Source organism: Malus domestica, chromosome 08 (assembly GCF_042453785.1).
Source record: "Malus domestica chromosome 08, GDT2T_hap1".
NCBI classification, from domain to species: Eukaryota; Viridiplantae; Streptophyta; class Magnoliopsida; order Rosales; family Rosaceae; genus Malus; species Malus domestica.
Genome location: NC_091668.1, coordinates 24,037,131 through 24,053,675, shown reverse-complemented (window position 1 = coordinate 24,053,675; position 16,545 = coordinate 24,037,131). Strand labels below are relative to the sequence as shown.

General features: G+C 38.0%; 3 protein-coding genes and 1 long non-coding RNA gene across 16 annotated transcripts; 2 read left to right on the top strand and 2 right to left on the bottom strand.

Moving 5' to 3' along the window:
- Positions 1–2,005: 2,005 nt before the first annotated feature.
- On the bottom strand, positions 2,006–2,288 carry LOC139198471 (uncharacterized). Its single transcript, XR_011584001.1, has 2 exons — positions 2,148–2,288; positions 2,006–2,064 (listed from the first exon to the last, which is right to left on the bottom strand). It is a non-coding gene; the product is annotated as an uncharacterized lncRNA (long non-coding RNA).
- LOC114823108 (glutathione transferase GST 23-like) lies at positions 2,048–3,180 on the top strand. The gene is made up of 2 exons (XM_029098460.2): positions 2,048–2,566; positions 2,681–3,180. The coding sequence occupies exons 1-2, from the start codon at positions 2,252–2,254 to the stop codon at positions 3,035–3,037; spliced, it is 672 nt and encodes a 223-aa protein (XP_028954293.1). The 5' UTR covers positions 2,048–2,251; the 3' UTR covers positions 3,038–3,180.
- Positions 3,181–4,609: 1,429 nt separating this feature from the next.
- Positions 4,610–7,473, bottom strand: LOC114819232 (pentatricopeptide repeat-containing protein At5g27460-like). Its single transcript, XM_029098461.2, has 3 exons — positions 7,299–7,473; positions 6,078–7,080; positions 4,610–5,253 (listed from the first exon to the last, which is right to left on the bottom strand). Exon 2 carries the CDS (start codon positions 7,066–7,068, stop codon positions 6,589–6,591), a length of 480 nt encoding a protein of 159 aa, XP_028954294.1. The 5' UTR covers positions 7,069–7,080; positions 7,299–7,473; the 3' UTR covers positions 4,610–5,253; positions 6,078–6,588.
- A 231-nt stretch (positions 7,474–7,704) lies between these two features.
- Positions 7,705–16,511, top strand: LOC114823109 (chaperone protein dnaJ 1, mitochondrial-like). Of its 13 annotated transcripts, none has more exons than XM_070827268.1 (19): positions 7,705–7,881; positions 7,969–8,080; positions 8,184–8,252; positions 8,346–8,437; positions 8,833–8,916; positions 9,052–9,090; positions 9,367–9,522; positions 9,621–9,662; positions 9,756–9,843; positions 10,785–10,849; positions 11,011–11,073; positions 11,685–11,715; positions 12,022–12,059; positions 12,134–12,251; positions 13,572–13,620; positions 13,698–13,767; positions 14,595–14,690; positions 15,150–15,349; positions 16,279–16,511. In XM_070827268.1, exons 1-14 carry the CDS (start codon positions 7,855–7,857, stop codon positions 12,215–12,217), a joined length of 990 nt encoding a protein of 329 aa, XP_070683369.1. In that variant the 5' UTR covers positions 7,705–7,854; the 3' UTR covers positions 12,218–12,251; positions 13,572–13,620; positions 13,698–13,767; positions 14,595–14,690; positions 15,150–15,349; positions 16,279–16,511. The 13 variants fall into 13 exon arrangements, with proteins under 13 accessions (XP_070683369.1, XP_070683370.1, XP_070683372.1 ...); XM_070827269.1 differs by having other exon boundaries at positions 15,114–15,349; XM_070827271.1 differs by having other exon boundaries at positions 12,022–12,105; positions 12,195–12,251.
- The last annotated feature ends 34 nt before the right edge of the window (positions 16,512–16,545 follow it).

Genomic DNA, 16,545 nt, shown 5'->3' with positions numbered 1-16,545 from the left:
GTATACATCTTACTCCCTTTCCTCTTGTATAAATGTGATTTAAAGTAGATGCATCAACTATTAAGCCTACGCATCTTGACGGGGATTTGATTGATTAGTATTTTGTTAATTGAGTTTGTTCCCTTGCTGTTTTGAAGTACATATGTTTACTTTTGTACACTTCTATCAATTTTTTGTAATCAGATCGAATGAATTAAAGACAATTAACGACAAAAAAATTAATATAAGCGTTTGAGAGGTAAAAATGATGCGTAAAAAGCACTAATTCTAAACACATGGGAAAATGATTTTGATATTCCGTCTTTATCCTCTTGTTTTTCTAGGCACCAAATTATACAATTCGACGGTGAATCGAGACAATAACAAACAAAAGAAGTGAAACAGGACATAAAAGAGTGAAAATAGTTTTAAACATATGCCATATATTAGTAAATAAGTAGTTTTTTTTTTCTTTTCAAAAAAGCAGTATTATAGTGTTCGGTAAACTTTTATATAAAATAGTTGTGACTGTATGAAATGACCAAAAATGGTATAATACTAGATGTGCCATTAATTTAATTTTCTCCATCTACATCGAGTAGTCTCTCCCACTACCCCACTACTGAACCAAACTTTCCAAAAACCAAAATCATCTTTCTAGAAGTCTCCTCCACAACCCCAATTTTCTCAGTTTTTATTTTTTTTGCTCCGTCTTCTTCACTTTTATTTTCTGCTCCATTCCTCAATCTTTCTCACATGTCATCTGATTTGTACTACATACATGGTCTAGCTACTCGAGGAGTTCATTATATACATCCAGCAGGCCCAACACTCCAGGATGCTCATTTCTTTCTTCTTCCGAGACTAATAATTTTTTCTTTTTGAAAATGTATAGTGTGAATTTGATTATACGAAGTAGTTTCCTGTATTTAATTTTGGATATTTGGAATAATTAAGTTTTGGTGTCCTTCTGGGCAATCTGGGCTCTCATAATTTGCAGAAATATGAAGATCAGTCGCCTGTAAGTGGTGCAATCTGGGCAAATCTACGATGCCAAAACCGAATCTGGTCCTTGTCGGAAAAGATGGTGGTATATCTCAACGCGATTTTGTCGTCATAGGAGTGAGATAGGACGAACAAGAGATGGGAAGAAGGACAGAGGCAGAAACAACGTCCTACGGGTATGAAATTCAAGGTCAATAGCAGTGATTGTTGAAGCTAGGAGTGAACGGCGTTGTGGCGGGATCGACAAGGACGACCTCCCAATTGAAGTTAGCGATGTTTTCCAGTTGGTATTATGTGTAATTATTTAATTGTTTAATGTCATTTTGGGTGTTTGAAAGTTTCATTAAAGGGCTTAGCGTCTCTTGCAAATTAGGTTTGCACAGAAGCTGTGGAAGCAAAAAAAGTTGGTTTTTCAAAGCTAGCTTTTGCTGCTTTGAACTTTTAGCTTTTTTTTATCCAAAATTGTGAAAAAAAGCTGAAGTTGAATGTTTACCAAATACAAAAAAGCTCCTAGATTTTTTTGATACCTGATTCTTTTAAAAGTACCTCAAATCCAAACCAATACGAAGTACGTTATATACACAATATTACAAACTTACTTAACCACAAAGCAACTAACAAATCACCTAACAACTCGTTCAACCACTTAACAAACATTCTAAAAGTTTGGCTGATGCGACATTGATTACACAGTAACCAATGACCAAAAGACATCTATCTACCTAAACTGGAACGGACTTGGATTCTCTGCCCTCCCCATCTCATGCCCTTCCTATGTCCTCCTATATTCTGTGGTCACGATTAAACCACGTTAACATTTTATATTGATTTTTTATAGAAATAATAAGACAAAAAGTAATGAGAATATAAAATATTGACGTGGCTTAACCGTGACCACATAAATAGGAGGGCATGAGGAGGGTAAGAGATGGGAAGGGCAGACAATCCAAATCCAACTGGAACACTGCAATAATAATATATCCGAATAACATAATAGAAGAAGCTAGAAGAGAAAAGTCGCTTACGACAAGTCAAAGCCGTCTCCATCTCAAACGTTGCAGGTCAAACTCAAAGTTTTAACTGCAAGAAAATTCGTCTGGTCAAAAAAGAAGGAAAATAAAAATAAAAATAAAACAAAAAAGAAAACTCAATCATTGGCTTACGTGACATCAGCAATGACGTCACAAAAGATAAAAGAAGAAATCATTGAACTCTGTCTATAAATTGGCATGCGGAATTGGGAATATGATGCCACAAAACTGGAACAATGTCTGGAGAATCAGTGAAATTGCTTGGGTACTGGGCAAGTCCTTTTGCTCTCAGAGTAAAATGGGCTTTGAAACTCAAAGAGATTGAGTACCAGTATGTTGAAGAGGACCTCCCAAACAAGAGCCCCTTGCTCCTCCGTTACAACCCCGTCCACAAAAAAGTACCCGTTCTTGTGCACGACGGCAAGCCGGTCGCGGAATCGCTCATTATACTCGAATACATCGATGAGACGTGGAAGCACAATCCGATCCTGCCGCAAGATCCCTACGAAAGGGCACAGGCACGCTTCTGGGCCAGATTCATCGATGAAAAGGTAATTGAATGAGCTATCTTGATCAACAAGTAATAATCTTTCATTCATAATATTCACAAGCACCAACTGGGTGAATTAGCATTCAAACGGACCATTTGTTGTTGTTTGTTTCAGTGTGTGCCGGCAATTATGAGTGCATTCACCAACCAAGGGGAGGAGAAAGAGAAGGCGGCAAAAGAAGCGCGAGAGAACCTTAAGACGTTGGAAAGTGCCCTTGCTGGAAAGGACTTCTTCGGAGGAGAAACCGTTGGCTTTGTGGACATAGCTGCTGGGTGGATTGGATTGTGGGCTAGAATCGTCGAGGAGATAGCAGACGTAAACCTGATTGATACCGAGACCATGCCTCTGCTCAACGCTTGGTTTGGAAGAGTTCTCGAGGCTCCTGTTCTCAAAGAATGCGTGCCCCCTCAAGATAAATTGCTGGAGCACAACAGAGGGTTTCACAAGATTTTGACAGCAGCATCAAGTTGAAGTGTTCGGTGCCATCTCTCGATGGTCCCTGCAGATTGTTATCATCATTTCATTCACAAAAATGGTTGTGTGCGAGGAATAAAATGAGCATCAGCTCAATTCATGGTATCATAAATCAATAAATTGGTAAAATACAATTAAAATGTTTGCATTTCAGCAGCGCTTTAAAGAAATAATATCAGGGAAAATAATACCTTAAAAATCATGACCAAACATTTCATCTGTTGATTGCTCGGTCGCAGTGAAGGAAAATGACCCAAGATGCAGCTATCTTCCATAATAATCTACACACTGACACAGGTGCTGCGTCCCTTACTGTATGGATTAGAAAACTGGAGGAGGAGAGACTATTGGATAAATATTTCTCTCCAACTTTAAGTAACAAAGAAGCAACTTCCCCGAATCATTGGACCTATATCTTTCATGAACAATTGCTCCTTCGAGTCATTGATTCACCAACCAACAGTCAGAGAAGCGTTAACCTGTCCTGTGAGCCTTCATAGGAAGCCTAAGTTACCATGCACAACTGTTTACCACAGTTAGTAAATAGCGTATAATAAGCGTATTATACAAGCACTTGTACGAATTAAAAAAAATGCCGACTTCCATACACATATTAATGATTCGTTAAATTGTACAATTTTTATAACTCTAACGTACGATACACCTAAGCACATGCTTTTCACGTTTAAAACACGCCATTTACAAACATTTTTCAAAAATACATATAAAATTCAAGCATTCTACCCGTATTTTTACCATATTCTGTGATTCTTTTCGTTCACTTTACGGTCCTATATATTTTGAGCTTTGTGTATATTGTTATTGTTGAACCTCACATTGGGCTATAAGAAAATCATGTATCTACTACTTGTATACAATTCATAGCAGACTCTCCGGGCACCATTGTCGGCCAAGTGACGTAGAATGCTTCAGTCCTCTTTAAGTGGCAGCTTCTTCAGCGCTGGACATTCTTCTCCCAAGATTGCATTTTGTACAAACTGAAGGCCAAGGAAGCACATGTGATTCGTCGTTCGTCGTCATTGACATCCGAGGATCATTAGGTGCTCGTTCTGTACAATAAATTTCAAATTCGTCCAAATTAGGATATTCCACAATGTGAAGGATATCAACATGTTTCATATTCTTCAGAGATGATATATCTACAACATCTGAGTGATTCTTTCCATCCTAGAGGTGTAGAGTTTGAGTGCAGGTCATCAAAAGCGTAAAGGCAGAAATTAAGCGTAAAGGCAGAAATTCGTCTGGAGCTTTACCAGCGCCAGTTCCAAAGAGACGAATATGGAATACCTGTTACCAATATCATGGCTGCTGGCCTACCGATGTATATTCTGATGTTCATCAAATCTTAAAGGAAGTCTCTGTTTCTTTTACTGTTTCTGCATGTGAAGACTAAGACCTCTTGTTACTAAATCTGAAACCAAAGATATCCAGAAGGGGCCATCCTGGGCCCAAACACGACAGGGGTTTAAGTCCCTGTTTTAGTTTGCAAGAAGACTACAAATTCATGCACACAAACAGACGCACACGTTTGAGAACCAAGAACACAAATAGCCAAAGGACAATTTTCTGAGGTTATCTGCACTTGAAAATAAGATTTGACATAGTTCACACTAGCCAAACTAATTTTTGCTAGTTGCATTCATGTGAGTGCCACACCGTATCTTGTAAACTGAAAATATGTCTTTACAATAACAATGTGCATAAAATTCGGAAGATAACAGCTAAAATCCCTACACAACAGAGATACGGAAAATCAAGATATTTAAAATCTGGCGTTGTAGGCTCTTGGGTATGAAGCATCTCCTCTTTACTAGGCTACGGGTCACAATCGAAGTCAATCCCACACTCACTTAACAAAAGGAAGGTGTTAGAGGAAATTACAAGAAGCTTCGTATATCTATAGAGAACTAATCTATTCCCTTACACATGTCATACTAAACTCGAGTAGCACTCCACTTTTCTTGATGAGTCATGTAGAAGTGGCATATCTTCAATCCAATCAGCGTAGATGCGACTCAATTTCTCAAGTTCATTCCACTCTAAGTTGCACTGCGTACTCTGACCTTGTTTATAAGCATTCGAAATCCCCATCCTAAGATTTGATGCATTGTTGCCCCTTGTATAAGTCGTTAAACTGTTAGCCTGCACACTTCCACATTCTGGTGTAGTATAGCCACAAAGCTTCCTTAGTTCTGCAAAATTAACAACAATGCATCTCAAAATTTGTTCTTTTAAAATCATTGCACAGCCGTCAATAGTGAGCAATTCTTGAATCTTGATCGGTTCTACAGGGTCATCAACTCCTCTCATTTATCATTGGAGACGGCTACAGATGAATTTGTGCCACACTTTGAAATGCCAGGTAAAATTAAATAGAAAAAGACGGTGGTTAAATTGTATGAACGACTAATGCATAACTTTTATAAAAGCATATGAAAAAGTTGCCCCACTTTAATTACAAGCCAAGACAACCAGACACAGAAAGAAACAATCTCAGTATAAACCTATATACCCAATCTGCAGCAAGACCAAAAAGAAAGTATGAGGCCACTATGAAATCATACACATCTAATATCAATTTGAATTAATCAAGTTGGAAAAGGTCTGGTCTTTTTTGCTTTCTTTCATACTTGGAGAAGCCGGGCCCCTTTTGAGATAAGAACTGAGGAAATTGCAATCAGTGATTCAGCATTATGCAATCTAAATACCTAGTTCATTAGACGAAAGTCCCGGGTGCCTCTTCTAACGTTCAAGTCCTTCAGCAGTCCAACCTATTGGCGTGATTCAATACCTTCTTAACAGAAAAAGCTCTAAAGGTTGAGTGTGGTTTCTGAATTTTCTGATACTGAACCAATTGGGTTTTACTTATGACAACTTTTCTTGTAGTGCAAGTTAAATGAATCTACCCGTATTTTTACCATATTTTTTAATAAAATAACATAAATGAATACGTTAAATCAATAAATATTAAAATTAAAATTATTGCCGAAGTTTTTCGAGGTACAGTTAGTCACACCTTGAAGGCTTGAACCAGGGCATAAGTATCTTCATCTATCTCGACTTTGTCCTCCTCCATCATCTTCAGGATGTCAGAGGCTGATCTCTGAGCAGAAAGGCGCATTCTAAGCAGTGATTTGTATAATGTCAAACTTGCAAACCCAAATAAATGGATAACTCCAATATACCAATTTGTATCCTCAATGTTCCTATGCTTTTCGAAATAATCAGCAAAGGCGATTACAGTATCATCCGATGGCCTCCAATGACAATCTTGCAACACACTAAACCCTTTTTTCATCGCTTCAATGGCTTTGTCCATGTTGCTTTTCAACCTTTCTTACATAAGGATCTCCCATGTCTTATAATTTGGTTAACCGCCTTTCTCCAATGTGTGCAGATGCAAGGCCTCAGCATTCGCAGTCATTCCATTCCACATATGCTTCCAAGGACACTGGAGACTCGAATATCATACCTAAAGCAATTGGATTCCCACTCCATAAAAATCCTCTCGGCTTCTACAATATCACCTAACTTCGCCAAGCTAAAGTAGACAAAGTTCTCCATCCAACCTCAACATTCTTATCATTCAACATTTCTTTATAAACCATCTCCACCAAACCAAACCCGGATAGCTTGGCATTCGCATTCATCCAAAGGTTATAGGATAAAACAGTTAAGGGGATCTTGTTTTTCTTCATCTGCTGTACAACAAGGGGCACATTCCCAAATTCAGATGTGGACATATACAGGTTCATCATCTCATTATACGGGTTAGGGTTCACAATGAGCCCCAACCCGCCAAGCTTCAGCATTAGTGCCTCAGCTTTCTCTGTGTCCCTCTCCACAACATAACCACAAAGAAGAGGGAGACAAGCAGCTTTTTTTGAAGCAGTGCTAAGTTGCTCAAAATACTCTTCAGCTTCCAACATACCATTCACATTTATGGTCGACTGCAACCTCATTGCATGATCACCTGGCAACGTTCGAAAATCGTTTTGGGTTTCCATCCATGTTAGCACCTGATATCAACAGAAACACAATCTACAAATTCAAAACTAACCCCATCAACCATTGCATTACGGAGATGAGCAATCTATTACCCTTCTCTTTCTAAATTCACTAAATTTCCAAACTTTAATTTGAAATTGAGAACTTTAATCTGAAAAAAAACTCTGCAGAATGACCTAATTTACAAATTTTATGAGCATTTTTGAGCAAACAGAACAAGAATTGAAACCTTGAGAGCGTGGCCGAAGCGTTTAGACTTCAAGAGCTGAACGGAGACGCCGCGGAGTTCGAAAACGCAGACCTTGCGACCTCCGTCGACCACCAATTCTGAATCACGGTGGTCGCGCTCCAAACCGGTTTTCTCAGCCCCAAAATCTTGCTCTGAAGCTCGTCGTCCCTGCGCCCATCACCTGACGAAAACGAAGACGAGGACGAAGAGCAGAGAGATGACAGCTGCCTCCGCCTTGCCGAGCTTGCGAAATGCGGGACCACCATCTCAGGCCGGCGACGAGCACACGGCCAAGCCATGGAAGTCCACGACGGCGGAGTTCACAGCAGGGTTTAAGGAAGATCCAGGAGTGTACCCGGTGGGTCCCTGTCCCAGAATATCTGAAACGAATATGTAACACCAAAACGGCACCGTCTGTGCTCGTTAAGGACTCAAACCCCCGGGGCTCGCAAAGTACGGAAAGAAAACCCAGTCGGCGGAGGGTGAAATTACCGAATTGCTACTTCTGGAGCTTCATCGATCACAGTAGCGGAATCAAACACCTCTGTAAAAAAGGATGCTAAAATGGAGCTTCCTTGGCCTGGTGAGCGACGCGAAGCTCGAAGACTGATTCTCTGTTTTTCTTCATGAATTTTGCTTTATTCATAGAATTTCATGTATTGGGATGCAGTTGCGGAGGCGTTTGGTGTCGTCGGTGGCGGTGGCGGCAGAGTCGCCTATTGTTCAAGTTGATTGGCATAGGGGCCACTCCTGGTTCAATAAGGCATTGTATCCAACACCTGGTGAGCTTATTTGCTGCTGCTTTTACTGCTCGTGCCTGACTGTTTTGTAGGTATTGTAGGAGAAGTTGGAATCGTTCTTAATTTCTATGGTTTTTGAACTTAGGTTCGAGCTCTGGCGGTGCGGTGGCTGGTTTGGCTAGCTCATTGGGAAATCGTTATTTCCATGCCTCAGGTTTTCGCACATTATAGCTCTATTGGTTCGAGCTCTGGAGTGGTGGCAACCAGAATTTTGTGGGTTTAAGGCTTAAAGTTCTTATCTTTGCAGGGTTTTGCCGCGCACCTGAACGAGATTATTATGAGACTCTCGGTGTTTCGAAAAATGCAAGCGGAGATGAGATTAAAAAGGCTTTTCGCACGGTCAGTTTTCGGATTTGCAGTTGCATGTATGAAGGATTTTGGGTGTGATTTTGAGGTCTAGTTTGTATAGAAAGAATATCGTGGCTAAGGCTATTGCATTGCATAGAGGATTCACCATATACAATGAAACTTAATATGTTAGTTCAGCGTCTGGTTCAGTTTAAAATGAGTTTGCATGTTTAAATTAAAAATTTCTGGTTGGATGTGGACTGTGAGAGGAACTTTTTCGATACGAATGAATATTGTACGAAGTATTAAGTTGGAATGTGAAATGTGCAATAATGCTCCTTTCCCTATTCGTGTTTCTTTGCACTCTTATCTGATTATAGAGTAACTTGTTGAGGGATTCTCCATAATAAACAGTATGGTAATTTTTGACACTGTTATGTATGCAGCTTGCCAAGAAATACCATCCAGATGCAAATAGGGACAATCCTTCTTCTAAAAGAAACTTTCAAGAGATAAGAGATGCCTATGAGGTTTGACTTGTGGCCGGGTTGCATTTTACCAAACTTCTATTTCTATATGAATTTTAAGGGAGCTGTCGCCAAGCAATCATAAATTTTGGTGTGTAGTGTTTGCGTTAATCTTATTTTTTTCATTGTTAATTCCAGACTTTGCAAGATCCTGAAAAGAGGGCACAATATGACAGGGTAATAACTCTGTCTCTTTCTTTCTCTCTCATACACACACAAACACCTCCACATTGTTTTAGCTAGTTTTTGTAGTTTAAAAGTTGAATCTATTTTGGTAAGTACTCAATTGTGATTACTCCCTTTTTCACTTTTTATTTTGCTTCTACTTGGAAGAAGGTGGTGTGCATGTTCTACTTGTGCCATCAAAAGTTTAATATTTTCTTTGCAATCAAAATCCTTAATCCCACATACTGTTTTTTGATCTGAGTCGGTTGTTCTTTTTGTTCAATGAAGATGCGCTCAAGTGGGTCGGAAAACGTAGGATATACTGCTGGAGGTGCAGAGGGGTTTAGAAATGAGAATCAAAGTCACGGTAGTGCTGGGGCACAGGGGTTTAGATATGGTTTTGAAACTAATTTTTCCAGTTCATTCCATAAAATATTTCAAGAGGTATTTCAGTTCCTGTTCTATCATAAAACTTAATGCAGCTTGTTACTGAAGCTTGTTGAAATCATTAATCTTACTCCGATAGACATTTGATACTGCAGATCTTTGAACATGAGTTCGATCAAGCTGGATCAAATATCCAGGTAAACTTGGTTCGCTTATGGTTACATTTATCATGTGGTTTGCGTTGTGTACTTCCAAGCTGAAATGATTAATGTTTTGAATGTGTTTCGTAGGTGGAGTTGTCACTTTCTTTCCCTGAAGCTGCTAGAGGATGCACAAAGCATCTCTCTGTCATTTCACATGTTCCCTGTGATTCGTGCTGTGAGTAGATTAAATGTTTGAAGATCCGATTGTGGTTTTTAATAGGAAATCTCTTAAATATAACATATATCTCAAAAATTAAAACCATTGTGTGTTTTGGAAACCTTTGACCATAATATAGATGACTATCTATTTATTTTCTCTTTTATATGACAATGGATTTCTTTTTATACTCTTTTTTTATTTTATTTTTGTTTTTATATATATATAATTTGGTTGTATAGAAATTAAGAATCATGACTAATATTTAGTATAAATTCTGTTGGTTAGTCGTATAAGAAACCACTTTTTGGACTCCGATTTTTTCATTATGTGTGACTGATATTTCACGTTGGGAAGTGGAATTTCTCGTTCTTGTTAGAGTCCAGGTTACGGGGTCTAGAATATGTGTTCCAGTTCAGGGGTCTGTGGCTGGACATCGGGGTTTGTATCTGAAGTACAGTTTGGGCCTGGTCAGAGTCCAAGGTCGGGTCTGGTCAGAGTCCAAGGTCGGGTCTGGTCAGAGTTCAAGGTTCTGGCTTTTGAAGTTCTATTATCTTTGATTCTGGATTAACACCAAGATTTTGGACTCTACAATCCATTTTAAGGTTCCCTCCCCAAATCACAAATCTGATAAGTTCCCAAACGAAGTACACTAGCAACATGCTATCACTTAGGATAGAAAAGAACACGAGTGAAAGAAGAAATGATTGTAGATTAGAACCATTATGACAAAAAATTGTATTCGGATGGCATTAAGCAAAACCCTGCTGTCAGGAGAGTGATGAATAACTCCACTCTATAATCCCAATGAGAAACAATAGTTCAAACAAGATTATTGTCAAAAAGTTTGCACACATTTTGGATTCATTATTTTGCGTTGTTCGTTTTCATGGTTTCCATGTAACAATTTGTCCCTTGTTATAAGTAATTTCTCTAGTACCTTATATTTCATAATGAAGATGGGCGTGGCTATCCACTAAATGCCAAGACCAAAGTTTGTCCTACTTGCAGAGGTATTGGGAGAGTAAGTCTTAAACATCTACGTTGATGATGATTATGGAAATATTTCTTCTAAAAGGAGTCAGTTTGAGCAGATGACTTTTATGTTATTTTATATTTGTCATTCTACAAGTGTGACAAATTATTAACTACAATAGTCTGTTCTGAAGTTTAATCTCCTACCAGGTTACAGTTCCTCCATTCACATCAACATGCAGTACGTGTAAAGGATCGGGCCAAATAATCAAGGTTTAACTTGATTCCCAATGAGAAAACTATTTTGGTTAATTGATGGACGCAAGTCATACTGTTGGTGTTTAATTTATCTACCTGTTGCAGGAATATTGCTTGTCATGCAGAGGATTAGGGAATATTGCTCCATAACCTAAATGTTGTGGAGGACTTAATCCTTTGCTCGCCCTAAAAAAGAGGACAAACTGGAATTGTGTCAAGCTTCTGGAATTTTATCACAGCATATGATAATTTAAATTATCATATAAAGGTCGTACCCAGTGCACAAGGCTCCCGCTTTAAGCAGGGTCTGGGAGAGATGAATGTCGGCTAGCCTTACCCCCATTTATGGAGAGGCTGCTCCCAAGTCTCGAACCCATGAGCGGTAGGTCTCGGGTTCGAGACTTGGGAGCAGCCTCTCCATAAATGGGGGTAAGGCTAGCCGACATTCACCTCTCCCAGACCCTGCTTAAAGCGGGAGCCTTGTGCACTGGGTACGACCTTTATATGATAATTTAAACTTGACCCAATGAAGGCTTGCATTCAAGTGACTCATTGTATAGAAGCTAGTATGGTTGTGAATGCGTATCCTGATATGCCCTGTCAAATTCTGTTTCTCTTTGGTGCAGGTTGACGAAGATCCTATCTTTGCTAGAGATGGTGCGGATCTTTATGTGGACTCTAATATTAGCTTTACACAAGCGAGGATGATTCCTTGCATTCATATGCCTAATAGCCACCTTGTTTCTACGTCTACATGATGAGATATTTTCTTTTGGCAACGTCTGGTGCTTTCCTTTTTGTACCATATGATATTATCTCTGTCTTTATCTTTTCCAACATTCTTTTAGCATCCTCATTATTGTTTCTTTTGGGGACTTCCATGTTTGCTCTAATTATTTTAGTTGTACTTCAAAAAAAAAAAAAAAATGGATAAAGTATCTGATGCAAGTTATTTTCCAGTAGGCATTGAAGGCAATTTTCGTTGTCCTGTTGTCCCGTGTCGTACCCAGTGCACAAGGCTCCCGCTTTACGCAGGGTCTGGGAGAGGTGAATGTCGGCTAGCCTTACCCCCAGTAAATATTTTTTTCTACAGGCGTTAAATATTACTTTTGATGGTGAATGTTTGAATATTTCAGGCTATTCTTGGTGGTACGGTTGAGGTACCAACTTTATCTGGGAAGATAGAAGTAAAAGTAAGAGTTTTCTCTTTATTTTAAGCCTCCAGTATCTAGTTAACTTGAAACTTTGTTGCGAATACCTTTTCTGTGTAGCCACTCGAATAAGTGGTCTTTGTTAGTTCTGTTAGGCAACTTGCATAGTTTATGAAGTACGCTCAACTACATGGCATGAGTTTGGGGTTCAGGGATCTTGACTACTTTATCAAGTACGATATGGTATAAGCTAAGTATAAGATGCAGTATAGCTCTGTAGTCCTATGTTGCACAGACAAGGAAACAGATACGGCGACCCGGCAAATCTCAAAAAGTAAGGAACGTATATGGCTAGGACACAGCGATTAAAATATAGTAAAAATATTACATATATTAAAAACAATACTTTGAATTCATAGATAACAAAGTACTTGTGTTCATCAAATTTATTCACCATACATAATAATAAAAACACAAACATAATGATTAAAACAACACAAACATAATAATTAAACAACACAGGATTCAAGTCTCAATGATCTTCAAGTCTCTCTTTCAATTTTCTCGTGAACTTCATTGTCATCATTACTAAGGATCATGGTCTCTAATTGGAGAGAAAGAGGACTGAAAAGGAGGTCGGCAAACTTTGGGTTTTAGAAGTTTCAATATTTACAAAACTGCCTGAAAATGTCTTTTACATTTACAAAAAAGCCCCTGCCGTGTCTTGACCATATCCGAGCTGTGTCGGAGCTGTGTCCGGGTGTCCGATACTTCGGGGTTTTGGAGTGTCCGTGCAACATAGCTGGAGTCTCTCCATCCTGCTGATTTGAAAATAAAATAAAATATTGTTAAGGTCAGGAATCTAACGTGTTGTATGTCAGTCTCGGCAGCTTTTTATGTTCTTTGCTTCTTCAGTAGGGCGTTTATTGAATTTTATATGAGGATTGAAGTACTAAAACAAATACTAAAGAATGAGAGTTAAACCCAATATGCTGTATGTTAAAAGAAACAAATGTAGTTAAATTGGGAAACTGATCATCCGTGCGTTGCCTAATATTACCACCGCCCAGTTCTCTCTATGATGACGTTCATTGTGGTGACATTCTTATTTGTTTAGGGTCAGATGATTGATTGTGAATTAGGCTGAATATTTATTTTAGTGAGTTAGTTATTGGTGCTTCCTAATGAGACTTTATTAGCTGACTTACCATATGGATTGGCTCCTTCTTGTGATTGGATTTCAGTTTTGCCTATTGAGTACTTTTCTCTTTCCATTCCGCTTGTCTTCATATTTCTCTCTGTTCCACTTTCTTCTTGATCCTACATCAAATTGACTCTTCCTTGTAATTATGGACCTGTTAGATACCAAAGGGGGTTCAGCCTGGACAACACCTGGTACTCAGAGGCAAAGGTAACTATTCTTTTTAATGCTTAAAATTTAGTACCCTTTTTTTTATTGAAATTTGCTTAGCCAGAAGGTTGTTGCAGGACTGCCAAAACATGGTTTTCTAGTTAAGCATGGAGATCAATATGTGCGATTCCGAGTTAAATTTCCCACGTAAGCTGTCTTTATAATTATGTATATTATATGTTTACGTCTTAATGCTTTCCTTTTTTGTTGTTTGCACATTTGTTTTTGGCACTGTTTACTCACATATTACATTTGTAATATGATTATTACTTGAGTCCTTTAGATCATTTAGTCCAAACATTTGTTTTAGTTGGTGTTTGTTTATATACTTGGACTTATCCTTTTTTTTCCCCTAAAGAACTGTTTAAATTTACGAAAATGCACGTTGGTCTGATCAAGTGAAAACTGTTCTACTTGCTGGTTTACCCCCGTGCTCAGAAACCTAAGTTGAACTTAAAGTTAACAACCAACGCTGGTTTGCTCTGTGAATGATTTGTGTTATAATCTGGCAGAGACGACTGACTAGCATACTCTTTTTTTTTTTAGTCAATGACTAGCATACTCTTGGTTAAACTTGTAACTGATATTTACAAATTAAAATTTTTAATTTCAAAATCTTACTGGCCCACAGGCTAAGGCCTCACTGGAACTTGTACACACTTTTTCTGTCAATTTTTTTTCCTGGTGTTGGCTGTCGTAGGGCTTCTAGATTAATTTCTACCTACACAGCTGTATACATAGTCTTTACAGACATGTAGAGGAAGCCCTATTGTTGCATGATAAGTACCTTTTAAGACTGATATCATGTTCTATATTACTGTACTTTAACGAACTGCAGTTCTAGGTGTAGTGGTTTTTTTTTTTTTTTTTTGGTAAACGGTTTAATGGTTTTTTGACATTGCAGTTAGTTCTACATTTGTGAGCTACGAGAATGCTTTTATCCCATTCATCTTTTTTTTATTTTTTTTACAAAGTGAAATCAACGAACAGCAAAATGCTATATTAGAAGACTTTGTGGAGGAGGAAATTATTCATGGAGACGGTACTTCCAATTCCAACAAAAGAGATTGGTAGGCCATCTACTCGTAAAATGCTTGTTATGTGATGCTTTTTTTCCCTCTCAGAAACATAAACATCTATAACAGTACTTGGTTGCTTGTGTAATGTGATAGTGTTTAAGCCACGTATTAGATTCTAGGGTAAGATACACTTATCACCCCTTTAGTTTCTTAACCATTTCAAAATTCATGCTTCTCTATTATGAAGAATTTTAACCGCATGTCCTTAATTTGTGTCAATCTGAATCCTGTATTCATGTTCGTTAAATGTGACTGGTGGAAGGCATTGTAAAATGCTCGACATGTGAATTTTATGTTCAAAACGGCTTGGTGAAGTCAAATGAGCATACATCAATTAACTGAAATACGGGCTAAGTATTGGTGAATCTTTTAGTCACTTTCTGATAATGATGATTATCTTTAACTGGATAACAGGCTTTATCAGCAGCTATCTACTGGTTGAACTTACAGGTTTCAGAGAATCCTTGAACGTGTTTCGGAGCCTAGGTTTATGCTTCAACTCTCGATATTCGTATTGATCCTTTTGTTGCTGAACAAATCCATGGGCTCAATGCTGGCCCCAGGCAATTTTGATCGAGATACATAGACCACTTTACAGTGATATAGAGAATGCCGTCTTTCCCATTCTTTGGAGTTCCTGTTAATTAAAGGTACCAATCTTCTCACGGCTAGTCAATATATTCCCCACCCTTTTGCTGCTGTCCTTTTTAATCTTACTTCTCAATTGGTTGTATAGAAGTGCAACTTCTCAATGTGAAAGTTTGAAAATAATGGTTGTCTAATTATTGAACTTCTTTTCAATCTTCACACTGAAATTTTTTCTTTTAGTGGTCACTTTTATTGTATATATAACATTTTTATTATTGGTTACATAATTAATTATCAAGCAAGATACGGAGCTATCGAGATTGGTAACAAGCATTTAAGATACTTCGGTGTTGATATTGGTAGTAAGCTTCAGGCCATTTTGATAACCATTTCGTTTTTTGTTTTCACTTTTTGTGTTAGTGATAGAGGGGAACTACACAGGGATAAGCAGGGATAAAGAAGAGTGGAATAAAGGATGGTGGTAGAGATGTAGAAGAAATGAACAAGGAAAGGCACAAAAAAAGAACACTAGAAACCAAAAACCAAAAACTATTTTAAGTTGTTCTTACTTTCAATGATTTGTTTTCTTTCACTCTTCCTTTTACTTCCCCTCTCCCATCATTCTTCGTCCATCCCTTCTTCTTACCCCATATCTCAAGTAGAAAAAGTGAAAACCAAAAACTATAAACGAAATGGTTATCAAACGGGCCCTTAGCTTAAAATTAGGTTTTTGAACCAGTCTCTCCTATGCCAATGAGGCTAAGTAATTTACTTACGTGGTCTTTTCATTATCAAACGGGCCTTGGTATGTATGATTTCACCATATGTTTGTATAGGTCTTACTATGTTCTTTGAACTTTCATTGATGTTGAAGTGTTTCCATGTTTACTGAAGATTAGTATTTGTAGTCATTATTATTACTACTTGTGAAGCAGCTTTCTGTGGTTGATCGTTAACTTGCTTTCTTTTTTTTTTATTTTACTTTTTGCAGGATGAACGTTCGTACAAGTTAATTGGAGTTGTTGAGGATTTACGTAAAGGAGTTGTTGAGGATTTACGTAAAGGAAATGTTATTGCAAAATATTTTGGTGACCTATAATTGAAAAACGATATGCCCTGTTTTAAATGTTTAACATACGTTTATACAAGTTCGGGCAGTATTTATGAGCCCTTGACGAAAAAAAAGTTATTGAATAAGAGTGGTGCATGTGTTTATTTTCGCCATTGATTGTAGCTTCTAAGAACCCGTTTGGGAATG

What these genes read in the sequence shown, in the direction of transcription:
- LOC114823108 (XM_029098460.2), top strand. Translation starts at nt 2,252, where the DNA reads ATGTCTGGAGAATCAGTGAAATTGCTTGGGTACTGGGCAAGTCCTTTT. An exon ending in CCAGATTCATCGATGAAAAG is followed by an intron (nt 2,567 to 2,680) that starts GTAATTGAATGA and finishes TGTTTGTTTCAG; the next exon opens with TGTGTGCCGGCAATTATGAG.
- LOC114819232 (XM_029098461.2), bottom strand. Translation starts at nt 7,068, where the DNA reads ATGGAAACCCAAAACGATTTTCGAACGTTGCCAGGTGATCATGCAATG.
- LOC114823109 (XM_070827268.1), top strand. Translation starts at nt 7,855, where the DNA reads ATGCTAAAATGGAGCTTCCTTGGCCTG. An exon ending in AATGGAGCTTCCTTGGCCTG is followed by an intron (nt 7,882 to 7,968) that starts GTGAGCGACGCG and finishes ATTGGGATGCAG; the next exon opens with TTGCGGAGGCGTTTGGTGTC. An exon ending in TTAAAAAGGCTTTTCGCACG is followed by an intron (nt 8,438 to 8,832) that starts GTCAGTTTTCGG and finishes TTATGTATGCAG; the next exon opens with CTTGCCAAGAAATACCATCC.